This window comes from Cervus elaphus, chromosome 23 (assembly GCF_910594005.1).
Source record: "Cervus elaphus chromosome 23, mCerEla1.1, whole genome shotgun sequence".
Taxonomy (NCBI): domain Eukaryota; kingdom Metazoa; phylum Chordata; class Mammalia; order Artiodactyla; family Cervidae; genus Cervus; species Cervus elaphus.
This window is the reverse complement of record NC_057837.1, coordinates 37867500-37895490: the sequence shown is the minus strand read 5'-3', so window position 1 is coordinate 37895490 and position 27991 is coordinate 37867500. Positions and strand designations below refer to the sequence as shown.

Here is a 27991-nt window from a genome sequence, read left to right as displayed (position 1 = left end):
TGCCTGCTTGCTATTTACACGGCGGGTGCAGGAGGGCACGTGGGGAAGGGGCTTATTGGCTGCATAGCCCAGAAAGTCCTGATTTCTGCAGTGTAGACTGGTTGCTACATTTTCCTGGGACATGCAAACCTACCACATCAGTCCATTAAAAGAAATCACATCTGAGGATTGAAATATACAGATTTTCTTTCTCTACATGAGCAAAAGCAAATTCTGCTTCCATGAAGGCTACACATCACAGGGACTCCGAATTCCCTCCAGAAAAAGAATGACTGTGTTGGAGGAGACCTCACCATTGCTGCGGAGGGAGCCCAGCTCTGAGGGATGAGAGGACGACCAGCCCCCTGCCATGGGCTGAGTGTGGCGTGCTCACTGCCTGTGTGGCCTCACCGCCTCTACTCCTTGTGGGGGCAGGCACTGCTCCATTTCGCAAATGTCCAAGTTGAGTCTCAGCAGACCTAAGCCAGGTCTGAGACTGAGCCTCACCGACACAATTAGACCTGACCCCCCACCACCCTCCCACCCAGGGAGCAAACCTTCTCTGCCCCATAGCTGCTCACAGAAACCTGGAGGACAAAAGTGTGCAAACTTCCTTGAGCAGACTAAAGACATTGAAGGTTTCCGTGTCTTTAATTTTCCTTTTAAATGGGGAGATGCCGGTTGTGATTCCTCCACAGGAACATTTGGGAAGAAACATGTTTGACTCTCTGCAACCCCATGGACTCCAGTCCGCCAGGGACTCTGTCCTTGGGATTCTCCAGGCAAGACTACTGGAGTGGGTAGCCATTTCCTCCTCCAGGGGATCTTCTCAATTCAGGCATCAAATCTGCATCTCCTGCATTACTGCTGGATTCTTTACCTGCTGAGCCACCAGGGAAGCCCCATGGATATACAGTCCATGGAATTCTCCAGGCCAGAACACTGGATTGGGTAGCCTTTCCCTTCTCCAGGGGATCTTTCTGACCCAGGAATTGAACTGGGGTCTCCTGCATTGCAGGTGGATTCTTTACCAGCTGAGCCACAAGGGAAGCCCAAGAATACCAGAATGGGTAGCCTATCCCTTCTCCAGTGGATCTTTCTGACCCAGGAATTGAACCGGGGTCTCCAGCATTGCAGGCGGGTTCTTTACCAACTGAGCTTTCAGGGAGATCATTGCTAAATTAGGCGATGCCAATGAATTCTAAGTGGCAGTGGCTCCCTGTAATTGTTGGTGATACCAGGCTGCTTCACCAGGCCCCAGGCCTCTGTGGGCTTCATTCCCGCAGCCTCGGATGTCTTCCCCTCAGTCTTGTTTTCCTGATCATCTTAGGCAAACGTCCTTGCTCCCCTGAATGTTAGGAAAATCGTTTTCCAAGCCCATGTTCACCTGGCCCCTCAGCTCTCGAGAACATTCAGTAGCTCCATTTTGCCTCTAGAATAAAACATGATCTGTCAAAAGTGGGAATAGCTGTTGGTGGGGGTGGGGGACAAATATGGTGGCTTGATTGGCCTCCTTCTGACAAAGGTCACCGGGGAGCAAGTGACAGGAGTCAGGGGTATGTCATGTTGCCAGAATAGCCCCATTCTTCTGCTCCCCATGTCCAGGCCCCTGGCAGTGTGGTCTTCTTGCTCCTCCATGAAGAGATGAAGCTCATTTCTCCCTTGAGTCTGGCCTCATGACTTGTTTTGTCCAAAAGGATGTGGTAAAAGAGATGAGGCTGGCCCCCAAGAGGACCACAACTGTTCTTTCTCCTGAAACTGCCCAGGTGCCATGTGGACAAGCCCAGGCTGCCCCACGGGATGACGAGAGACCGTAACCCTTCATGCCGGTCACCCCAGCTGATAGTCAGCCATCCCCCTGAAATGTGAGAGGCCAACCTGCTGGCCAGTCCCCAGCCCACCTGCCATCTGACTGTGGATGCACGGGCAGCTAGATCAACAGACCTGTCCAGCTGACCTATGGACTTGTGAGCAATGTTGGTGCTTATTCATTTTGGGATGATTTGTTATGCGACATTATTTGGCAATAGATAACTGATATGCTGGACAAGCAAGGCTGGAGGGATAACCCATTTAGCTCAGTTTATTATTTTAAAAATAGGAAATATTGAAAAAGTACAGACAAATTCAATGAATAACATAATGAATCTCAGATGGCCAACACTCAAGTCTATCAACGTCAAGGGCTTCTCATAACTTAGATTTTTTGTGGGTATACTATTATTTATTCATCAGAACCCTATTAATAATAGACATTTGAGTGTCTTTATTCTTCTGTTTGGAGAAGGAAATGGCAACCCACTCCAGTATTCTTGCCTGGAGAATCCCATGTACAGAAGAGTCTGGCAGGCTACACTCCGTGGGGTCACAAGAGTCAGACAAGACTTAGCGACTAAACCATCACCATTCTTTTGCTAAATACAAATGATTAATGTTGTGTATACATGTACAGTTAATATTTTACCATATTCAATTAATCATTTTTTGTGAATGAGTTTAAAGGAAAATATAGATGTTATTTTCCCCCAAATTGTTTAATATGTAGCTCTAAAAAAATGATGATATCCCAAATAACCACTAGAGCATTATGATACACATAACATAATTAACAAAATGGTAGTTGTTTTCCTGGGAGAGCAAAAAGAGAGTCATTCACAGCAGAAACTTCTATTATAGACTGTTCATGTCTGCTGCCTTCATTTACATTTTATGTATCTTTAAAAAAATTCTTCTGAATTCCATAAATGGTTCTCTATTTATCCTCTGTGTTGCTGATTCAGTAGTCTGTTCTATTGCATCTGCTTTTTGATGCTTCAAAATTATTTTGGCTAATGTTTTGATTTTAAACAGAATGTGCTTATTTAATCAATAAAATACTTTCTTTTTTTTTTTTAAGATGAGAATGTCATTGCTGAGGTGCTAAGGATGACAACTAAGGCAATGGTGGCTTGCAGAGAAAGCAGGAAATTGATTCAGAGGACAGTTAGGGATGTTGTTCGGAGAACTTTAGTGTATAATGAGCACTTCTACTGTGGCTCTTTAAAGATACCTTCAATTTTCCAGGGAGGGTAAATGAGATCTCTTTTGATCAAGTACCCACTTGTATCCTATTGTAGTCCATATGGTTTTAATTTTAAAGTATATGCCTTGAGGGAACAAAGGACAGGTAAAGAATATTTACCTTATTTGTCATGGATACACTGGTCACAGAAGAAAGTTAAAAAGCAGAGCAAATATGCAGTGAAGTTATGGTCCCAAGCCCAATTCCCACCTTCCTGAGTAAAGCAAAGTGTGTGGTTCTGAGCACAACCCGTTAGGGCATCCCAGACTTCATTGTGGCCAAAGGAGTCAGTAATTAAAAGGGCACATCCCTCTGTCTTATACTGGTAGAGATTTTTTAAAGAAAAAATTTGGCCTTGCTGTGTGGCTTTTGGGATCTTAGTTCCCCGACCAGCGATTGAACACACACTCTTGGCAGTGAAAGTTCCAAGTCCTAACCACTGGACCTCCAGGAAATTCCCTAGATTTTTTTTTTTTTTTTAAAAGAAATAACAAACCTCAAAAGCTCAGATGAGAGAATGGATGTCTGAGGAAAAATGGCGGGAACTTTCATTTATCCCTTTAGCATAAACTTTCCTTATTTTCTGTTTAGTTGGAGAACCTCTGATTTAGATCCTATAGAAATCCTCTCCATGAATTTCACAATTACATTTTCTGGCACTTAGAGGGTGCCTACCATTTGCCACACTCTGTATCAAGTCTCTGTATGCATATCCTTAGTACCTTATGCAAACCTTAAGGGTGGAGTTTAGTTGCATTTTACGGATAAGGAAAACTGATTCAATTCAGGGATCTCTTATTTCATACCAAGCAATTAATAATATACTACTGCATTTGTCCATTATAATCTTCTGAATTTTTCTCTCTTAAGAATAATTGCCACCTGGGGACCATAAAATCCCCCTTATATGGTAAACAGTTTCCAAAGTAGAAATGATTATACCAGTATATCTCTATTGCAGTCCATGTCAGTCTCTCCATTACTCCAAAGTCTGAGTTATGTCTGTTTCTTTTAGCTGAAGGGGAAAATTTAAATGATGAAAACTTGCATAATCCTGGTAGAGGAATAGAAAAAGAAAAACTCAGAACTTTGTGGTATCTCTCCAGTGACTCAGAAAGTGTGAAAGTATTAGTCACTCAGTTGTGTCCAATTCTTTGCGACCCCATGGACTGTAGCCCACCAGGCTCCTCTATCCATGGGATTCTCCAGGCAAGAATCCTGGAGTGTGTTGCCATTCCTTTTTCCAGGGGATCTTCCCGACCTAGGGATCGAACCTGGGTCTCCTGCATTGCAGGCAGATTCTTTACCGTCTGAGTCACCAGGGAAGCCCTGGTGGTATTTCTTCAGTGGCTCAGAAGAGCTCTCCACATTAAACTGTGTTGGATTTCACTGTGCTTTGATTTGGATACAGAGAGCGTTGATTACAAGCAGCAAACTTTGAACTAATATCAGCTTATGAGGTAGTCTCAATGCTCACATGAAAGAAAAACTTAGATTAGGTCTTTGAAGGCAGTTTGGATTTTATTATCCAGGAGGTGATTTCAGAATTAGTCCATAAAGATGAAAGGGAAAGATGTTCATCTATTTCTAAACCATTAGATGTCACCAGGGTAAAGTATTGGTTTCTATCACTGTGCTAATAGCCAACCAGAGAGGACATTTTTCTCACATGTTCTTTTTTGGCCTGTCACATTGGGTTCTTCAAAATGAAATATGACTTTTAATTAAAAAAAGTTAATCACTGAAAATCTTTCTTATTTGAAGGTTTAACTGATGCTATCAATCAAATATGTTCATCTAGAGATAGACGATCCGTCTCATCCATTTATCCTCCCTTCCCTTCATTTTAGTTGTTTGAATAGCAAATATCTTCTCTCTTCCTGAATTTATAGTAAACTTTTTGTAACCAGGAATTGCATTGAATCCAGAATCTCTTACTCTTTAGGGCGTAATGGATAGAGCACGCTGCACCCGGTGATGCTCCGTAAATATTGCTGATGGCGGGGATGACATTTCAGTGGTGCATGCCTGTCAGAGAAATGCTATGCAAGAGAGATTTTTATGGACAGCAGCATGGTAATAGACTTCGGATCTGCAATGCATCACCAAACACTGACCTAAAACCCAGCAGGGTTGGAAGATTATTGACAAAGCATGGGCTGCAAGCCTAGGGAGAAGCTGGCAGCCCTCAAATAGACAGATGTCAAGGCCACTCAACATCTTGGCCCAGCTGAGAAGGTGTGCCACCCATCCATCAACCAGCCAATCAATATTTATGGAATGCCAGCAAGAAAAAAATGTGATGCTGGATCCTGACAAATCAGCTGTGGCTGGGTTGTGTATTATGGAGGCTTATTAAATGTGTGTTATTTCTGCCTTCTTGCAGTTCGGGTTATTGTTGCTACTGTGGCTGCTATTATTATTTTGCTTGGCCCAAGTCTGTATTTCTCTGACTACAAGCGAGGAGGAAATTACACTCCTTTTCCAAATTCCTCAACTGTGTTTCAAATACATCCCTGGAGCGCAGATGCCACATGTAATTATTAAATGGTTTGCAGTAGAATAAACACACTTTCTTTGCTGAAAAAGGAAGAAATCAGCAAAATCAGCTTAAGCGCAGGGCAAGGGATTCTAATACACATCTCCTCTAAAAGCTGTCCTGCACATGTATGAAGTTTGCTTTCAGAAAGAGTCCTTGGCTGCAAATTCCCACTGGCTAACTATTTTACACGTGGTAGTGTATGTTTCCATGCTACTCTCTCCATTTGTCCCACCCTCTCCTTTATTTTCTACTTTCCACGGCAGTCAGGAGATTGTGATGGAGAGCGTGAGCTTTCCTGGGCAGCTACTGCCTCGGAGTTCTGACCAGCCTCTGTGGCCAGGGGGCTTGGCTGGAGCTGCGGTAGCAGCAGCAAGCCCACTGCAGGTCAGCACCTGTCAGCCATTCATGGGCGTTTTGATGCTGAAACTATCTTATCCAAGAGCCCGAGTCTGCGGAGCAAAGATGGGGTGTTGGGTTTTATGCCCACGCCCAGAAGACAGCAAATGAGTGAGTGATAAGTCACTCAGTCACGTCTGATTCTTTGCGACCCCATGGACCGTGGCCCGACAGGCCCCTCTGTCCATGGGATTCTCCAGGCAAGAACACTGGAGTGGGTTGCCATTTCCTTCTCCAGGCCCAGAAGAGAACACCTGAAGACTCCGGAAGTCCTCGTGGCTGCACAGCTGACCAGAGGCTCATGCCTCCTAGACAGGAAACACTGCTCTGGCCAGAGACAAGGGCTCAAGGCTCTCAGAACCTCAGGCAGCAGCGTGCCTGCAGGGTCCTTTTCTGTGCCCACCTCATACAACCACAAGAGCTCTTCTCTTCTAGCAACCATCCAAACCTTTCACGCCCACTTCCTCCACGGAGCCTTCTCAGATTGCTGCCCTATGCGCCAGTCTCTAACTCCTGGACCAGTTATCCAGCTACTGAACACATCTGTACCCCTTGCCTCTGCTTCTTTGCCTAATTTCTATTAATACCCTATTCACCCCAGAACACACTCACCCCTCCTCCAAAGTCTGCCTAGTACCTTCGTTTAGATCCAGGACCAAAAGCCACCTCTTCAAGGAGGCCTGTCCCCATTTCCCCAGCCAGAGATGACAAGAGTTTGGCCTTTCTCCACACTCCTCTTTATTATGAGGCGGTGCTTGGAACCATCCCCCTCACTGGTGTCAAGTCCACCACTCCTCAGTTGTGTGACCTTGCACGCATGACTTAATCTTGCTGGGCTTCAGTTTCCAAAATGGGGATTATAATGTCCACACTTATTTCAGGAGGTTAGGTTGAGAATTAATACACACAAAACATGAAGACAGTGCCTTAAACACGTGTGGGTGTTAGTCATTCAGTCGTGTCTGACTGTGCAGGCCCAAGGACTGTAGCCCACCAGGCTCCTCTGTCCATGGGATTCTCCAGACGAGAATACTGCAGGGGGTTGCCATGCCCTCTTCCAGGGGATCTTTCCAAACCAGGGATTGAACCCAGGTCTCCTGCATTTCAGGTAGATTCTTTACCATCTGAGCCACCAGGGAAGCCCAAGTAACTGCTTAACAGGCGTTACTGTTCCTTGTATTGTTTCAACCTTGGGTATGCTTAGCACTCAGTGATTCAGGCTTCTGTGGCCTCCTCATGGGACATTGCAGGCTCCTCAGAAGCTTATCCACCAAAACTAATAGCTTCATGAGCACCACACTAAAGACCTAGTTCTCTTTATCTCTTTTTATGCCCTATGACTTAATTTTAAAACTTTGTTACTATTTTTAATTTTTTTTACTTATTTGGCTGTGCTGAGTCTTAGTAGCAGCACGTGGGATCTGGTTCCTGCAGATTGCCTTGACCAGGGCAAACCCCGGGCCCCCTGCATTAGGAGCGCAGAGTCTTAGCCACTGGGCCACCAGGGAAGTCCCTATGCCCTTTGCCTTTTAAATCTTCTTGCTATAGAAAACACCAGAATAGACACAACTAGAGTGAAATCTCTTGTAAATATCATCACCAAGCTTCTGTGATTATTAACTCATGGCTAGTTTTATTTTCTCTAATCCCCCTTACTCTCTTGTCTTCTTCCACAGGCCCCTAGCTATACTGAAGCAAATATTAGGCATACTATTTCTCCCAAGGGTGACTTTTTAATGAACTTATCCTATACTCCTGGGAAGGATGATATATTCAAATTCTCCTTGTGTCAAGTAGGAATCAACTCCAGGATTCCAGCACCCTACTGTTTGGACCACAGAACCTCCCAGTGCTATGGGCCTGAACTTTGACCTGCCTTCCTCCCATAATCACTTGCAATAGTAGTTTTTATTTATTTATTTTTAATTAATTTTATTTTTTACTGGTTTTATAAACCAGTAAACAAAGACCATGATCTGATCTGTGGTACCATCCAGGCTTTGTAATAACAAGCCATGATGGATAAGGATCTTTGAAGATCACTTGATAATTGTGAAAAATCTCATTTACCAGAGTGGCCACTGTGTCTGAGTCATTGGTGCCTTAGGAGGCAAGGATCATCCTTGCCTGACTCACGATGACTGTGTCGGAGGCAATTGGACACTTGGGGATTTCACTGCTGGCAATGAAGAATTTCATTACCCTAAGCACTCTTTAGTCCTGGAGGACTTTCGCCCATTTAAAATTGAACTTTCAAGAATAAGTTTGCAAATGAAATTATTTAAGACAGAGGACAACTCCACTTTTGCTTTTGTGTTTGTTTAAAGAATATTCTTATAGCTCATTAGACGGGAAGACTTACTTGTTGGGGGGGTTGTGTTCAGGTTCAGAAAATGAGTGGGAGGAAACCATTCTGTTGTTTATATTTTTGTGCTTGGATCAATCCATCAGAGATGAATTTAGTATCTACTAGCTGTAGAAGCAGAAAAGGCAATGGCACCCCACTCCAGTACTCTTGCCTGGAAAATCCCATGGATGGAGGAGCCTGGTAGGCTGCAGTCCATGGGGTCACACGGAGTCAGACACGACTGAGCGACTTCACTTTCACTTTTCACTTTCATGCTTTGGAGAAGGAAATGGCAACCCACTCCAGTATTCTTGCCTGGAGAATCCCAGGGACGGAGAAGCCTGGTGGGCTGCCGTCTATGGGGTCGCACAGAATCGGACACGACTGAAGCAACTTAGCAGCAGCAGCTGAGGGGGAGGGGAGCGGGCAATTAGCTGGCAAGTGTAATGCTACTGCTCTTTGTTTTTTTTACCTTTTTCTTTTATACTGGATTATAGCCCATTAACAACGGTATGATAGTTTGAGGTGCACTAGAGCAAGTTAGCCACTCTCACACACGTCTCCATTCCCCCTTGAGCTCCCTGCCTGTCCAAGCGGTCACAGAACTCTGAGCAGAATCCCCGGTCCTACAGAGCTACTGCCCGTTCTGATGGCCTGTGGACAGCTGGTGACTGACAGCGCAGAAACCAGGCCCACGCTCATGGTCCTTCTCAGAGCAAGGTTCCAGGCGCCATTTATAATAATGTCTTGTCTGTGGTTTAGCGACTTCTATTTGGTGACTTCACATCCTTGTGTCTGAAAGTGGTTTATTTATTTTTTTATTTTTATTTTTTTTATTAGTTGGAGGCTAATTACTTCACAACATTTCAGTGGGTTTTGTCATACATTGATATGAATCAGCCATAGAGTTACCATATTCCCCATCCCGATCCCCCCTCCCACCTCCCTCTCCACCCGATTCCTCTGGGTCTTCCCAGTGCACCAGGCCCGAGCACTTGTCTCATGCATCCCACCTGGGCTGGTGATCTGTTTCACCATAGATAATATACACGCTGTTCTTTCGAAACATCCCACCCTCACCTTCTCCCACAGAGTTCAAAAGTCTGTTCTGTACTTCTGTGTCTCTTTTTCTGTTTTGCATATAGGGTTATCATTACCATCTTTCTAAATTCCATATATATGTGTTAGTATGCTGTAATGTTCTTTATCTTTCTGGCTTACTTCACTCTGTATGATGGGCTCCAGTTTCATCCATCTCATTAGAACTGATTCAAATGAATTCTTTTTAACAGCTGAGTAATATTCCATGGTGTAAAGTGGTTTATTAGCAAGGATCTTGGGTTGTAAGTCACAGGAAGTAAGAGACACTTCAAATCAAAAGTTCTCCAACCTTTTAAATATATCCTCCCTGGTAGTTCAGATGGTAAAGAATCTCCCTGCAACATGGAGACCTGGTTTCCGTTCCTGGGTCCCGTCGATCCCTGAGTCAGGAAGACCCCTTGGAGAAGGGCATGGCTACTCACTCCAGTATTTTTGCCTGGAGAATCCCATGGACTGAGGAGCCTGGTGGGTTATAGTCATTGTGGTCACAAAGAGTCGGACATGATTGAGTGACTAACACTTTCAAGCTCATACACTTCTACCACCCTAAACACACACTTACAAACTCTGCATGATGACTTTAAACTGCAAGTAAGGTTAATAGAGAGTGGGGACTATGCTCTTGCATATTAGCAATGATCTTTTTAAAATGTTACAAATTGGACTTATGTTTCCCCCCTTACTCTTTTCTGCCTTTTCTGTAATGACCAAGCCCTGTCTGCTTTGGCTATGCCCCAGACAGTCTCTGGTAATTCAATGATTGTGGGAACACAGTCTAATCTACCTGGTCCCCTCGGGACCTGTCCCTGGCCATTCTTTGGTCTTTTATAATACACTTCTGTCTTTTATAATAAAAACAATGCTTATAAAATAATGGTACAACTTGGACTTAGAAACAAAGAGCTTGGGTTCCAGTGCTGGCTGTGATATTTACTGGTTGTTTGACCAGGTAAGTCAGGCCATCTTTCTGAGCCTGTTTCCTTATCGCTAAACTGAGGAGGACGGCGTTTATTTCAATTACCATAAGTTTGTCACGAGAAGTAGAAGAGATGAGTAAAGTGAATAAAGAAATAAAGAAATAAAGCTTAAAGTGAGCTTCAGTCATTAATTGAAGTTCATATGTTCTATCAAGTTCACTCAAAAAACATCAATAATGGGTAATATTAGGTTTAAAACTTAATTGATATTGATTGACAAGGCACTTGTCTCAATTTCTTGATATTTCTTACATGTGAGAAATTAGGCATGAATTTTACTTGGAGAAGAAAGAGGCTATATTTTCATGTTTAGTAGCAAAACAGGTTGAAGGAAAGTTATACTACCACTGGATAGGGTTTTATAATAGGATGTCAAGCAGTATATCAGACCTAGAATTAACAATATTGTATTGTGCATTTGAAAACTGCTAAGACAGTAAATCTTCATCACAAGAAAAAAAAATTTTATGTGACTCTGGGTGGTGTCAGATGTTAACGAACTTATAGTGGTAATCACTTTGCAGTATATACAAATACAGAATCATTATGTTGCATGCATGTGCACTCAGTTGTGTCCGTTTCTTTGCAACCTCACGGCTGTAGCCTGCCACTCCTCTGTCCGTGAGATTGTTCTGGCAAGAATACTGGAGTAAGTTGCCACTTCTTCCTCCAGGGGAGCTTCCCGACTCAGGGACAGAACACAGGTTTCCTGCATTGCAGGCAGGCTCTTTACCACTGAGCCGGCAGGGAAGCCCTGTTATGTTGTATACCTGAGACTAATTATGCCTTAGTAAAAAATACTTCAAACCTATGCCAATTAACGTACTGTTTTGTCAAAAGGGACTACATGAGCTGTTACGAGGTTACAGCGAAAACACTTTTCAAAAACATATAGACACAGACCCGAGGGGCAAAATCGTTCTCTGCAACAGGTTCAAGAGATTAAGTGAAACTCATATGTTTACATTCATCTTGTGGTGAGCTGAGAAAGGATTTCTTATTACTCCTCTTTTATCTTTAATAAGGTGGCAAGTAATTCCTATTCAACTGAACAACATAGTTGAAAGAAAATTCTAGAAGAATGTTGCCATATTAAAAAAATTCGAGAATTTAAAAAATATAGCCACAATGAAGGAAAAAGTCACAGTATAATTTCATGAAGCACTGAGATTATTTTTCTGGTGATATTCAAGCCTTAAAACACAGAACAGAGTGAACTAAAACCCCACTCCTGATGTCCCAGCCATCTCCGGAGGCCCAGTTTACCTGTTAAACCAGTCGTCTGTGTATCTAGGGTACGGATAAGGGTCATTGCTGCTGAAGTCGTAGCTCGCCTCAGCGTTCTGCAAAACACAAGGTGCATCATTAGGTCATAAATCCAGAGCACAGGCATGAGAGGATGCTAAGAGATGCAACTGTCCGAAGTGGACGGTCCCTCACCCAGGGCTATGTCAACCTGCTCTCTGGACCAGCCCTTGAAGAGATGACAGACAGGTGTGTCCGTGGATGTTTCTATCCTCTCCTGGTATCCTCTTTTCCAAGCTCCTTCACTTTATCCTGTTCCAGGCTCTCAAAGTGTTAGCGAATTTGGGTTCTGTGCTACCCAGGACCATCTCCATTTTAAGTTGAGTGACCACTGTGGGTCAGTGGGGCTCACTTGGAGCCAAGACTCACATTAAGCTTCCCTGGACTGATGGCCAGAAGGTTCTAGTTCTCATGTCACAAGTGAGGAAGCCTCTTGCATTACGCAGAACTCATTCCCAGCTCCCAGCTTTGGGCTGACAGAGGCTTGTCTCCTTTACAATTATAAGTGTTAAACGCGAGACGCAAACACTGGCCACAATATCAACCTCATTTACTCAACAAATATCATTGAGTCTAATATATACCAGGGCTTCCCTGGTAGCTCAGCTGGTAAAGATCCACCTGCAATGCAGGAGACCCCGGTTTGATTCCTGGGTCTGGAAGATCCGCTGGAGGAGGGATAGGCTGCCCACTCCAGTATTCTTGGGCTTCCCTGGTGGCTTACACAGTAAAGAATCACCTGCAATGCAGGAGACCTGGGTTCGGTCCCTGGGTTGGGAAGATTCCCTAGAGAGGGGAATGGCTACCCACCCCGGTATTCTGGCCTGGAGAATTCCATGGATAGTCCACGGGGTGGCAAAGAGTTGGACACGACTGAGCCACTTTCACTTTTCACTTTCATATACCAGGGACTTTTCCAAGGATGGGAATACAGTGCTGACATCCCTGCCTGCATGAGACTTACAGCCTAGTTGGAGGGACAGATATCAATCCAACAAGTAAATACAGGATTGTAAACAAGGGTCTTCTTAACCCTTCAGGTTACAATGAGGAGTTTAAATTCTATGCAGTCCAGCACCTCCATTTTTCCCTCTGAGAGTCTTGCCCCTCAGAAATCAATTATGTACTCAGTTAATTTGTCTCTAAGTGATTTCATGTTTTAATTTTTTCCATCTCGGTCTTCAACTGGTCAGCCTTTTATTTTGGTCCATGATGGGAGATGGTCCCCCACTATCGGGTGGCTAATCCCTTGCTTCCCCTCTGCCTTGTTGGTTGCCCAGGGATGCGGAGTTCCATGAAGCGCCTCTCATCTCATCCCACCCTCACTACTTTGTTTTTGAGGTCTGCAACCAAGATCCCAGATGGTTTCCTGGTCCACAGTATCCACTTGGCTGGGAATCACTGGGTTAGATGCATATTCCAGCTTGGAAATGTCTCAATTCCAAGGCAACCTGAGACATTTTCAGGAGTTGTGCCCTTTTATGAGACAAAACACTATAGTTTGTAATAGTGTTACATGATGTTTGCATGATGTTTTTAAGAGCAAATTGACCAGTTCCGTGAGTCTGGGTTTCCATTTGTTGGATGGCAAAGGGCCATCAGGAGCTGGAACGACCTGAATCATAATACTAATGTATTAAAATAAATGTGCTTGGGGCAGAAGTCACCTTGAAATTTGTTTAAACTTCTTTCACTTGAAAGTTTTTAGCTTTATTGAGGTATAACTGATACACAAAATATCCCATACATTCATCTTGCTGAGTCTGGACATGTGTATATACTCATGACAACATCACCACAACCTAGGTACTCAGCATACCCATTACCTCCAAAAATGTCCTTGTGTTCTTTTTTTTGGTAAGAACTTTTACCATGAAATCTATCCTCTGAACATATTTTATAGTATATAATACTGTATTGTTGACTGTTACATGATAGAGGTCTAGAATTTATTCAATGATATAAAGGAAACGTCATATTCATTGAAAAACAATTCCTTATTCCATTCAAAATTTGGACCAGTCATTGTATACTGGGCACTGAACATGGCTATCTGTGTTCTAGAATCTAGGTCTTCCTTCAGTTCCTGGCTTTAGAGAGGATAACGGCCTGTCTCCACTGGCCATAATTATTGGCAAATACCCAAATCACCTGCATTCACCATTAATATAATCCCATCTTTGGGAGACCCTCTCAGATTTGGCTTTTTTTTTTTTCCTTGAATTTTCTTGAGCTATTTAGATGCAGTTCTTTCAAGGGATACTATTTAAAAAGTAACTTCTTCCTCTTCCCTAAGTATGTTTGGTTACCTCTAAACTTCCCTGAATTTTTGAGATGAGAGCATCCTTAGGTAGGGTTGGTGGACTGGGAATATCAAGAGGAATACAAAGTAATACTTTATCTTTTGGGTTTCAAAGCTGAGGTTGAAACTTGAAACAGTTGATTTGGAAGATTATTTGCTAAGCTTGGTTTGTTTCTCTGTAAAAGAGATTAAAAGGCCCCAGTCTAAGGTGAGCTGAATGGAAAATTCATGGACTAGCTCTCGTGAGGCCCTCAGAGGGGACTCTGAGCACTACCTCTCTCTTCTGAGCTGGGCTCCTGGAGTGGGAAGGGGATGCATTGGAATGTTGAACCTCAGAGAGGTCCGGGACTCATCCCAGGACAGGAGCTGAGGACCAGAAGCAGCTCTGTGGGGTGTCTTGGCTGAGGGACCTGGGGTGGCCCCCCTCTGTGCTCTGTGATGCACAGCGCAGAGCAGGAAGCAGCGGAATCATCTTGGGAGGCTGAGATTAGTGAGAACATGATGAGAGAACCAGCTGCCCCGGGAAGTCCAGGGGTCAGGGCAGTGAGGATCCAGGGTTCAGAGAGAATACACGAGAAGGGGTGACTGAAGCCCGTGGGGGTGGGGCTGCAGCTGTTGGTTCCAAGGTGGAGAGGTGATGAGACGAGAGGTCTGGGACCCCACTCCCTCTCCTTGATTCTGTGCTAGTCCTTGAAGCTTGAGGGTGGAGGCAGGAGGGTGGGGGCAAAACTTGAGCAGGACAATGTCAAATTTCTACCATCGGTAGAGCAGGTTGTTGGATAGAAATTAAATTCCACTAGAGGAAAAATAAAACCAGAATTTTCTACACTTCTGGGTTTGCTGCCTAAGCAGCTGACCCATTTCTCCAGGTTTCTCACTCACAACTGCGTCCTGAGGTCTGGGCTGAGGTCTGTGGCTCTAAGTCCTGGTTCTGGAGAAAATGGCTTGCCATGAGGTGGGTTGGGGGCGGAGTGAGGAACTGGAGAGTTCTGCCAGCAGAGTTTGATTCTGAGAAGACACAGACTCCGAGACCACTTTTATAGCAAGAAGAAAGACCATGTATTGTCTGAGGTCAGCTTCACCTCTGAAGGTTGAAATGGATGAAGACACAGAAACTTTAATTTGTTGTCTTTACAATTAATTTGATGACTAATGCTAATTCTTTGTGTAATAGTCTATGTTGAGACTGCATATTAAGGAAGGCAAACAGTTGTTTTTGTTTGGTCATATATTTTCTGGCTAAAAGTCAAATGGTTTATAGCAAGAAAGGATGAGCAACTTTTTGCAAGGGTTCTGTTTATAATTTTATAGCCCAAACCAAATCATTTATTGATCTGAACTACAATGTTGTCATCCATAAAATTGTCTGTGTACAGGAATAAATTAAACTGGCCTTGGATTATACTGGAATTTTCTAAAATGTCCATTAACATGGATGTTTGGGAGGAAGTGGAGTCTCTGTAGATTGAATACTTGGGAATCCAAGGCTAAGCCAGAAGCTTGTTTTGGTTTGAATTCTGTAACGTTGTTCAAAAATACATTAGTCTATTTTCCTTTAGAAAATACTAGCTGTTTAGTGAACATAATTTAATCATTGATGATTCAGGGTCAGGCTGATTCAGAGTCACCATTAAGAACTTGAATTATCATTGTACCATAGTGGAGAGAGTTGGAAGATTGGGTTGAATCCAAAATGACCTCAGGGCATCTCTGCAAGTTATTTCTGGAAGAAACTTCTGATAATGGCTCATTTATTCTTTAGGAGTTGAGTGCAGGGGGAAAGAATCCATCCAGTAATTAGTATTTCTAAGTTTTAGTTTCTGAATACTTGAATGCATAGTCAGAAAGTAACGCTAGATTGCTCAGATGCTTGTGTCTGACCCTTTGCGACCCCATGGACTGTAGCCCACCAGGCTCCTCTGTCCAAGGGAATTTTCCAGGCGAGAATACTGGAGTGGGTTGCCATTTTCTACTCTAGGGGATCTTCCCAACCCAGGGATCTAATCCTCACCTCTTACATCTCCTGCATTGACAGATGACTTCTTTACCACTAGTGCCACCTGGATAGCCCCAACACTGGATTGTTATTGTTGTTTAGTCACCCAGTCATGTCTGACTCTTTCTGACCCCAGGGACTGCAGCATACCAGGCTTCCCTGCCCTTCAGCATCTCCTGGAGCTTGCTCAAACTCATGTCTATTGAGTTGATGATGCCATCCAACCATCTTGTCCTTTTCTGTCCCCTTCTCCTCTTGCCTTCTATCTTCTTTCAGCATCAGGGTCTTTCCCAATGAGTCAGTTCTTTGCATCAGGTGGCCAAAGTATTGGAGCTTCAGCTTCAGCATCAGTCCTTCCAGTGAATATTCAGGACTGATTTCCTTTAGGATTGACTGGTTTGACCTCCTTGCAGTCCAAGGTGGGGACTCTCAAGAGACTTCAACACCATAATTCAAAAGCATCAATTCTCTGGCACTCAGCCTTCTTTATGGTCCAACTTTCAAATCTATACATGACTACTGGAAAAATCATAGCTTTCATTATACGGACCTTTGTAAGCAAAGCAATGTTTCTGCTTTTTAATATGCTGTCTAGGTTTGTCATAGGTTTTTTTCCCAAGGAGCAAGTGTCTTTTAATTTTCATGGTTGCAGTCACTGTCTGCCATGAGTTTGGAGCCCCCAAAATACTAGATTAGCTCTCAGAAAAGAAATTTAATAATTATGGGTTTACCTGTTTACACTGTGCATTTCCCATCAGATTGGTTTGTCTGCCCTTTTGGCTTGGTAAGGACAAGGTGCTTACAAATTTTCTCAAAATCTTCTGACCCCATTATATCTGAGGTGTTGCCATTAAAGGCATGTCTGATACTTGGGCTGGTCTCACCGTGGAAGCTGGTGGTGGACCTGGTGGCAACCATGTCTGAATTGCTGTAACATTTTCAGAGAAGCTTCTGAGACCTCTGAGACTGAACTCAGCTCTGGCACTGCCAACCTGACCTCCCAATCTGGACTCTACCTGCTCTGGGACCATTGGAGTTTCCTTGCTGGGTTGTATGAGTGGATGTGTCTGCAGGTGTCAGCTTGGAGTAGGGGAAGGAAAAGAGGCATTAAATCAGACAGATCTGGTTTTGAACCAGGCTATTTGGTCTTGGCAATATTCATAGTTTCTGGAAACTGAAGTTTTCCTCATCTTTAAAATGCAAATGACAAAATGGTAACCGTTTGATTGCTGTGAGGGTAGAAGGAAGGAAGGAAGGGATATGAGCCGGCAAGCACCCTATGGATGACCTCGTACTTCTGCTTTTATCATCTGCTTTACCTTCTTTTATCGTCTATGTCAAAAGCCACAAAATATGACTCCTGAGCCACATTCAGCCCACCACTTGTTTTTCTAAATAAAGCTTTATTGGAACATAATCATGTTCATTTGCTTATGGGTTGCATATGGCTGTTTTCACACTGAAACAGCAGATTTAAGTAGTTGTGACAGAAGCCTACAAATCTTAAAATATTTACTATCTTTTACAGAAAGAATTTGCCTGCATGGATCACAGTCTTGTCATGGAGAAGGGGCTTGTGTAATTCAATGAAGCTATGAACCATGCTGAGCAGGGCTACCCAAGACAGATGGTCATAGGACCATTCTGACAAATCGTGGTCCACTGGAGGAGGAAATGGCAATCCACTCCAGTATTCTTGCCTGGAGAACCTCATGAACCGTATGAAAAGGCAAAAAGATATGACACTGGAAGATGAGCACCCCAGGTTGGAAGGTGTCCAATATGCTACTGGTGAAGAGTGGAGAGAAATTACTAATAGCTCCAGAAAGAATGAAGCAGCTTGGCTGAAGAGGAAATGATGCCCAGTTGTGGATGTGTCTGGCAATGAAAGTAAAGTCCAATGCTGTAAAGAACAACATTGTATAGAGCTTGGATTGTTAGGTCCATGAATCAAAATAAATTGGATGTGGTCATGCCGGAGATGGCAAGATTGAACACTGACATCTTAGAAATCAATGAACTAAAATGGATGGGAATGGGCAAATTTAATTCAGATGACCATTACATCTACTACGTGGATAAGAATCTCATAGAAGAAATGGACTAACCCTTCTAGTCAACAAAAGAGTCCAAAATGCAGTCCTTGGATGCAACCTCAAAAATGACAGAATGATTTTAAGTCATTTCCAAGGCAAACCATCTCAGCATCACAGTATTCTGAGACTATGCCCCAACCACTGATGACAAAGAAGCTGAAGCTGACCAAGCTGACCATGAAGGCCTACAACATTTTATAGAACTAACATTAAAAAAATGTCCTAAAAAAGGAGTCCTTTTCATCATAGGAAATTGGGATGTAAAAGTAGGAAGTTGAGAGATACTCAGAAGAACAGGCAAGTTTGGCCTTGGAGTACAAAATGACACATGGCAAACGATAACAGAGTTTTGTCAAGAGAACATGCTGGCCGTAGCAAACTTGCTTTCCCAACAACTCAAGACACGACTCTACACATGGACATCACAAGGTGGTTAATAGCGAAATCAGATTTGTTATGTTATCTGCAGCCAAAGATAGAGAAGCTCTATACAGTCAACAACAGAGAAGGCAATGGCACCCCACTCCAGTACTCTTGCCTGGAAAATCCCATGGACGGAGGAACCTGGTGGGCTGCAGGCCATGGGGTCCCACAGAGTCAGACATGACTGAAGTGACTTTGCAGCAGCAGCAGCATACAGTCAGCAAAAACAAGACCTGGAGCTGACTGTGGCTCAGATCATCAGCTGCTTATTGCAAAATTCAGGCTTAAACTGAAGAAAGCAGAGAAAACCAGTAGGCCATTCAGGTATGACCTAAATCAAATCCCTTATGGTTATACAGTAGAGGTGAAAAGTAGATTCAAGGGATTAGATCTGATAGACAATGTGCCTGAAGAACTATGGACAGAGGTTCATAAAACTGTGCAGGAGATGGTGACCAAAACCAGCCCCAAGAAAAAGAAATGCAAGGCAAAGTGTTGTCTGAGGAGGCCTTACAAATGGCTAAGAAAAGAAGAGAAGCAAAAGGCAAGGGAGAGAGGGAAAGATATACCCAAATGAATGCAGAGTTCCAGAAAATAGCAAGGAGAGATAAGAAGGCCTTTTTTAAATGAACAATTCAAAGAAATAGAGGAAAACAATAGAATGGGAAAGGCTAGAGATCTTTTCAGGACAATTGGAGATAACAAGGGAACATTTCATGCAAGGATGGGCACAGTAAAGGACAGAAATGGTAAGGACCTTACAGAAGCACAAGAGATTAAGAAGAGGTGGCATGAATACACAAAAGAACCATACAAAAAAGGTCTTAATGACCTGGATAACCATGATGGTGTGATCACTCACCTAGAGCTGGACATCTTGGAGTATGAATTCAAGTGGGCTTTAGGAAGCATCGCTATGAGCAAAGCGAGCAGAGCTGATGGAATTCTAGGTGAGTAGTTAAAATACTAAAAGATGATGCTGTTAATGTGCTACACTTAATATGCCAGCAAATTTGCAAAACTCAGCAGTGGCCACAGAGCTGGAAAAGGTCAATTTTCATTCCAATCCTAAAGAGGGGCAATGCCAAAGAATGTTCCAATTACTACACAATTGCACTCATTTCACATGCTAGCAAGGTTATGCTCAAAATCCTTCAAGCCCTAGTTTGTACGTGAACTGAAAACTTCCAGATGTACAAACTGGGTTTCGAAGAGGCAGAGGAACCAGGGATCACATTGCTAACATTTGATGGATCATGGAGAAAGCAAGAGATTTCCAGAAAAACAGCTACTTCTGCTTAATTGATTATGCTAAAGCCTTTGACTTTGTGGATCACAATAAACTGAAGAATTAAGAGATGAGACCAGACGACCTTACTTGTCTCCTGAGAAATCTGTCTGCGGATCAAGAAGCTATAGTTAGAACAGGATCTGGAACAATGGACTGGTTCCAAATAGGGAAAGAAGTATGACAAGGCTGTATATTGTCACCCTGCTTACTTAACTTCTATGCAGAGTACATCACGCAAAATGCTAGGCTGGATGAATCCCAAGCTGGAACCAAGATTGCTGGGAGAAATATCAATATACTCATATATGCAGATGACACTCTTCTAATGGCAGAAAGCGAAGAGGAACTAAAGAGCCTGCTGATGAAGGTGAAAGAGGAGAGTGAAAAAGCTGGCTTAAAACTCAGCATTCAAAAAACTAAGATCATGGCATCAGGTCCCATCACTCTATGGCAAATAGAAGGGGGAAAAGTGGAAGCAGTGACAGATTTTATTTTCTTGGGCTCCAAAATCATTGTGGACAGCGCTCCCTATGGTCAAAGTTCCCTAGAAGGAGGTGCTGTTTTGCAGCTCACCCACCGGTAGGGGGAGCTTTTTTTCAATTTCACAGGAACGCAGGTAAGGACTAGCATGTGTTTGAGCCACAGCAAGAAATAAATCTATCTAGTTACAGTCATGTATAAGCCAAGACCACAGAGGAATTGTACCAGGGAGACAATGTGTCTCTGTGAGATGTCAGGTAATTCCAGACTCAAATAATATCTCATGCAGTGAGAGTTTGTGCTAATGGTACATCATGGCATGTGATTAGTTGCCGGTGTAATTTCACAGCAATAGGCACTCAGAACAAGAGCGTAGGTTGCATTTGTCCCTTTATTCTGGCTTGCTCTTTTCTCTCAAGGCATTTAACCACATAACCCAGCTAGGAGCTGGTAAAAGTATCAGTTGAAATTGCTCTGTGCTTAGGGACTAATGAGACAGGAGCAAGCTTCCCAGATAGACTCTCAAACTGCAACCTTATCATCCTAGAACAAAGCTCATCTGTATGGAAATTGAGCAGAAAAGTGCCCAGGCCACTAGAGTCTGAAGAATTTTGCTCTGCGCCTTCTTGCATCTGATGTGGTCACGTTGGAAAGTTTCCAACGGCGCATATTTGAATTTTCCTCAATTCATTCTCCCACATGCACTGGTTTAACGATCATGTTCAGCTCACTTTTGACTGAAACCAACATTAAAGAGATTTATGTATATCTTAAGTCTAGCAGTAAAACTTAATGAAATTTAACATTTCTCTAGCACTCAAAAAAATTTTTTTTTAAAAGGTGCATAGTCAGAAAATTGTTGGAAATCTTTCTTCTATACTCCGAAGATTTCCAGAGTCATGTGTTTTTCCAGTGATAGAACATTCTCTGTGGATTGGACACCTCCTACAATCACCAGGAGATTTCAACAGCACGTCAATAGCTATTCACTGGACCATGCGCTGGAGTAGGAGATGACAACCCACTCCAGTATTCTTGCCTGGAGAATCCCATGGAAAGAGGAGCCTGGTCGGCCACAGTCCATGGGGTCGCAAAGAGTTGGACATGACTGAAGTGAATTAGCATGGCATGGACTATGTTCCAGGTGAGAGGAATGTAGGTCCAAGCCATGTCTGGACCATTGTCCTTTTTAGTTTCCAAAGCTGTGCAGTTCCATCCTTTGGTCTTAATGTCACTCTTAAATTTTTTTTTAAAAAATTATTTATTTATTTGGCTGCAGTGGGTCTTAGTTCATGCAAGACCTAGCTCCTTGACCAGGGCTGGAACCTGGGCCCCTTGTGTCGGGAGTGTGGAGTCTTACCCACTGAATCACCAGGGAAGTCCCCCTGATGTCACTCCTGTTGGCAGATGTGGGGAGGTTCCATCCACCAGAGAAGCTGTGCGGTGCTGTGCTTGGTTGTTCGGTCTAGGTTGTTTAGTCGTTCAGTCTGGTTGTCCCCTCCGTCCACAGGGATTCTCCAGGCAAGAACACTGGAGGCGGTTGCCGTGCCCTTCTCCAGGGAATCTTCCCAACCCAGAGATCGAACCCAGGTCACCTGCGTTGCAGGAGGATTCTTTACAATCTGAGCCACCGGGGAAGCCCAAGAATGGTGGAACGGATAACCTATCCCTTCTCCAGGGGATCTTCCCGATCCCTAAATCGAACTGTGGTCTCCTGCATTGCAGGCATATTCTTTACCAGCTGAACTATCAGGGAAGCCCGCACTAAACATAAGAGGAGATAATCATAATATTAATTCCTAATGGCTAACATAGCACCCTAAGTTCATGCTGCTGCTGCTGCTAAGTCGCTTCAGTCGTGTTTGACTCTGTGCGACCCCATAGACGGCAGCCCACCAGGCTCCCCTGTCCCTGGGATTCTCCAGGCAAGAATACTGGAGTGGGTTGCCATGTTCTTCTCCAGTGCATGAAAGTGAAAAGTGGAAGTGAAGTTGCTGAGTCATGTCTGACTCTTAGCGACCCCATGAATTGCAGCCTACCAGGCTCCTCCATCCACGGGATTTTCCCGGCAAGAGTACTGGGGTGGGGTGCCATTGCCTTCCCCTCCTTAAGTTCATAGAGTGCCTTTAAGTTTTTCAAAGGACTTTAAGTTCTATTGCTTTATTTAATATGCTCCAAAACTCTGTAGGGTAGGGGAGCAGATATACTGACGGCAGAAGTGGGTCTGTTACTATCTCTAAGACACACTCAAGGCAGCACCTCTGGATGGTCCTTTAGCAGTGTCTCTGCTTGCTCATGCCTTCTTTCTCTCCTCTCAATGCTTTAAAAGGTCTATGAAGCCTGTCTTAGACTAGATACAGGCTAGTTCCCACACATGAATTTTAATAGCTCCCTAGAAGTGAGAATTCCTGGGGCTGACCCGAGGAGAAGAAGGAGAGGAGAAGCTGCCACTCATTGGAATAAATCTCCAAGAGCTGACTCTGCCCAGGGTCCAACACTTGTTTGGAAAAAATTTACATCTTTTTTTTCGCCAGCTGCCAACTCAAAATTAGTGTTTCCTTCTTTGTGGGTGTAGACTATGGGTCACAATATTAGTAGCAAGACCTGCGAGTATGCCACCAATATGTACTTTTCTACCAGGTTATAACTGTTGCAGACTTGCTGAAATATCTTTTCTACTCACTCCTATCTGGCACTAGATTTTTTTTTTTAATATAGTGCATATATAAAGAAGGATACACATTACCATGTCACAAAAGCGTATTTTAAATCTTTTGATAACTGTTTCAGTATAATTGCTTTTCTTTGATTATCCTATGGATTTTATCTTATGCATTTAAAATACTCCTGAATATGAGAAGAAAGACACACTTGTGTACCTCGGTAGGTGGTATGTAAATGGGTGTAATCTTTTTGGAGGGAAATAGGCAATTTCTATCAGAATAAAAGATGCACAGACTTTTTGATCCAGGAATCCCACCTGTAAGAATCGATCCTAATTTAGAAAGATGACCCTATATGTGAGACAGTGAAAGAGACACAGAGATAAAGAACAGATTTTTGGACTCTGTGGGAGAAGGCAAGGGTGGGATGATTTGAGAGAATAGCACTGAAACATGTATATTATCATATGTGAAATAGATCACCAGTCCAGGTTCAGTGCATGAGACAGGGTACTCAGGGCTGGTGCACTGGGACGACCCTGAGGGGTGAGATGGGGAGGGAGGTGGGAGAGGCATTCAGGACAGGGGCCACATGCACACCCATGGCTGATTCAGGTCAATGTATGGCAAAAACCACTACAATATTGTAAAGTAACTAGCCTTCAATTAAAATAAATTCATTAATTAAAAAAAAAGAATCTATCCTAATGGTATGAAGTGAAGTGAAGTGTAAGTTGCTCAGTAGTGTTCAACTCTTTGTGACCCCAGTACAGTCCATGGAACTCTCCAGACCAGAATACTGGAGTGGGTAGCCTTTCTCTTCTCGAGGGGATCTTCCCAACCCAGGAATCAAAGCAGGGTCTCCTGCATTGCAGGTGGATTCTTCACCAGCTGAGCCACAAGGGAAGCCCAAGAATACGGGAGTGGGTAGCCTTTCCCTCTCCAGCAGATCTTCCCGACCCAGGAATCAAACTGGGATCTACCACATTGCAGGCAAATTCTTTACCAACTGAGCTATCAGGAAAGCCCCTGCTGTATATACCCTAATGGTATACTTGTATGTATATGAAAGATTTGAATTTTTAAGTGTGTTCATGGCAGCATGATTGTAAAAGTGAAAAACCAGAAATGACTTGTGTCCCGCATGAGGGATGACCTGTATCAGTGACGGTGCAGCCACACAGTGCAAAGCTGCAATTTCAGCAAAGAACAAGGGAAATGACCTGCAAGGTATCATTCCTTCCCATGATATGTTAAGTGAAAAAGGCAACGTGTAGAAAAGAGTGTGTGGTGAGCCCCCATGAGCATAGAAGAGGAAAAATATAGTTGATAATAAATGCATAAATAAAGATAGATTAAAAAAGAGATAGATAAAAGCTTTTTTATTCTGTTTTGTGTCTAGAGGGAGGCACAGGGTCTGGGGTGGAAGAAAGATTTCATTGCATAACCTATTGTTCTGTGTATTTTTGGGCATAATAATAACAATATGAAGGTAATAAGAAAAAGGTAATGCATGTTGCGTGTTTATTTTGTGCAATGGACTCTTTCAGATTCTTTACTCTTCCTGTGATGTCCTCCTGTGGTGGTACCCTTGTTATCACTCACATCCTCTGAGCAAGCAGACTGTGTGAGGCACAGAGAGGCTGAGTATTTCCCCTGAGGTCACACAGATGGAAGGGGGGCAGAGCAGGGACTTAGATCAGGCAGCCTGGTCCCAGAGGTCTCCCTGCTAACTCCTCTGTCTTGCCTCTGCATTAGAATCATAACGTCGAATCTCCATGTGTTGTTTAAAAGAAAAACCACCCGCAGATAAAAATGAATCATGTAGTGGGTTTCTTCCCTAAAATGTCAAGGGGTCAACCTGTCCAAATCCAAGTGTATGAACTGAGATAACAATTTAACCCCCACCCTGGGACACCCCTCACTAGACATCTACATTGTCTGACCCATTCTTTTGATAACAGCATGATTTTATTTAGTGAATTTTTCTTATCCAAGGCCTTAAGCCAACAAATATGCCTTCAAAGAGAAAGATAATTCCCCTGATTTTGACAGCTAGGTCCAATCTGTTTTTGAATTTCTCTGTTGATTATGTCATTCCTCTTAGAAGTAGGAAAATAAGCATCACCCTGTGTACAGACAAATCACTTGATGACTGGATTCCCCAGAAACTGAAACCTTGGAAATACTTCCTTTTATCCCCCAGAGCCTCTTCAGCACTAGTTGGTGGTCCTTGGATTCCCGGGCTTAACTTGAATATCACTGGCCGAGATCGGTATTCTTTGAGATGCTTGGGCATGGTGGCTTCGCTAACATGGCATTGCAGAATTTGACTGTGACTCCTTGCGAAACACTCCTTCGATCCTTCTTACCACACCAGTGACAAGTCTCCATGAAGAGCGCCCGTGTCTTTAATATCATCCTATTCCTGGCTAATCTGTCTTCTTATCTGACAGAGGCAAGCGTTGGCAGGCAACAACATCCTTCTTGAATTGCTATCACTGTATTTATTTTGACAGGTACTTCTATTTATGTCGAGGGATATTGATTGTTTTTCTATATATTTGAAATAGCGATTTATAGTTTCCCTTTTAAATACATCCATTTGTGGAAAAAGTGAGTCAGTTTAAGGAAGAAAGCTAGGTAAATAATAGCACTGACAGCAAAAAATTGTGAAAGTGTGTTATGACTGGTGTATGGTTAGGAAACACTGGAATAAAGCAAAGGTGATATTTATGGCTTGGACTTCTCCGGTTGTCAGCAGAGTCATCCTTAGGAGTGGCTGGACAATTGAGTATCTGTTTGGGGTATTTGAAGGAGCCATGGAAAAAACTTTCTGTCTTCAAATTTCAGCCCTGTCAATTGTCATTTCAACAAGAATTCAATCCTTGACATTCTGTAGACTGTTAGCCTTCAAAGATCTTCAGTCATTCACGCATTCATGCATGCATTCATTTTTTCATAGGACACACTTATGTTTATTGAGTACCAACTGCTTGCCACCCTGCTTATTTAACTTATAAGCAGAGTACATCATGAGAAACACTGGGCTGGATGAAGCTCAAGCTAGAATGAAGATTGCTGGGAGAAATATCAATAACCTCAGATATGCAGATAACACCACCCTTATGGCAGAATGTGAAGAAGAACTAAAGAGCCTCTTGATGAAAGTGAAAGAGGAGAGTGAAAAAGTTGGCTTAAAGCAGAAAACTGAGATCATGGCATCTGGTCCCGTCACTTCATGGCAAATAGATGGGGAAACAGTGGTTGACTTTATTTTGGGGGGCTCCAAAATCGCTGCAGGTGGTGATTGCAGCCATGAACTTAAAAGATGCTTACTCCTAGGAAGGGAAGTTATGATCAACCTAGACAGCATATTAAAAAGCAGAGACATACTTTGCCAACAAAGGTCCATCTAGTCAAGGTTATGGTTTTTCCAGTAGTCATATATGGATGTGAGAGTTGGACTATAAAGAAAGCTGAGCACTGAAGAATTGATGCTTTTGAATTGTGGTGTTGGAGAAGACTCTTGAGAGTCCCTTGGACTGCAAGGAGATCAAATTAGTCCATCCTAAAGGAAATCAGTCCTGAATATTCATTGGAAGGACTGATGTTGAAGCTGAAACTCCAATACTTTGGCCACCTGATGTGAAGAACTGACTCATTTGAAAAGACCCTGATGCTGGGAAAGACTGAAGGCAGGAGGAGAAGGGGACGACAGAGGATGAGATGGTTGGATGGCATCACTGACTCGATGGACATGAGTTTGAGTCAACTCCGGGAGCTGGTGATGGACAGGGAGGCCTGATGTGCTTCAGTCCATGGAGTCGCAAAGAGTCGGACACGACTGAGCAACTGAACTGAACTGAACTGACTGAACCTCTTGCCAGACATTGTGTGATAGCAAGCTCCCACTGGGGAGGAAGATGCCCTTGATGGGGGTATCTTGCCTTTAGCCCTCATGAGCTGAGGGTCCAGTGAACTTATCAGCTAACAGTGGTTCTCAACTCAGGCTGCTCAACAGAATAGCTTGGGAGCTTTTAGGAATATAAATACTTGAGTGATCCCTAGATTTTTATTTAACTGATGGTGGGTGGGGCTCAGGCACTAGTAGTTAAAAAAAAAATGTTAAAACTTGTCAGGTGATTCTGTTGAGCCAAGATGGAGAACCACTGAGCTGACACCTTGTTCACCATTCTAGTTCCTGCCTCCCTGCTGAGTAAAGTACTGTCTGTGGACCAGAAGTACTGATATCATCAGAGAATGTGTTAGAATTGCAGGGCTTCAGGCTGTACCCCAGACTGGTACAATCTAAATCTGCATTTTAGCAGGATCTTCAGGGAATTCATGTGTGCACATTGATTCTTTTGTTTATAAAATACTTGCATAGGGACATGTTCGCCTTTGGCCCATTCATCCCCCTTAATAGATATATCCATAATTTCCTTATTAGAATCTTCTCCTGCTTTCCTTCCTCCCTCTTCTGCCTAAATTCTACAACAGAAAGAAACTGAATTTGATAAGCCATTCAGACTTCAGTATGGATAAGTATGGTACATGGTCTTTCCCGATATAATTTGCTTTAACAAAAGAGAATGGACATTGGAAAATGCTACAGGTCTCAGTCCCTAATAGCAGAGATTGAAGGGTAGGATTTGGGAGCATCAGAAGCTTCTTGGCATCTAGACTGAAGTTCTTCCTATGGAGATCAGTTCTAAGAACAGAGTTGTTGCTATGGATTCCTTTGGTTCTGAAGGAAGGACCTGATGAACCAAAGAAAACAAAAGAAGCAAGATGAAGTGTGTGGCTGGGATGCACCATATTTTTGGATTCTCTGTGCTTCTGGTAGGTGACAGCTCTTGAGGGGGGTGGTTGATTTTGCAAGAAAGAATGAGTTCAGAGTGAAGGGTCTCCTGCTATTAGATAAATTTTGATGAATATTAACATTTGAATTATTTTTGACTCCTGCTGCTTAAAATACAGTTCCTGTCAAAACTTAAAAAACATACCCAATTATAGACAAACTAAATGC

The 27991-nt window shown here is 43.2% G+C and overlaps 1 protein-coding gene across 1 annotated transcript in view; it reads right to left on the bottom strand.

The window, feature by feature from the left end:
* Positions 1-27991, bottom strand: part of PCSK2 (proprotein convertase subtilisin/kexin type 2) — a 232919-nt gene that overhangs the window by 39739 nt on the left and 165189 nt on the right. The window contains exon 6 of the mRNA XM_043884819.1: positions 11670-11746. Coding sequence (XP_043740754.1) covers positions 11670-11746 — 77 coding nt within the window. The remainder of the gene's footprint in view (positions 1-11669; positions 11747-27991) is intronic.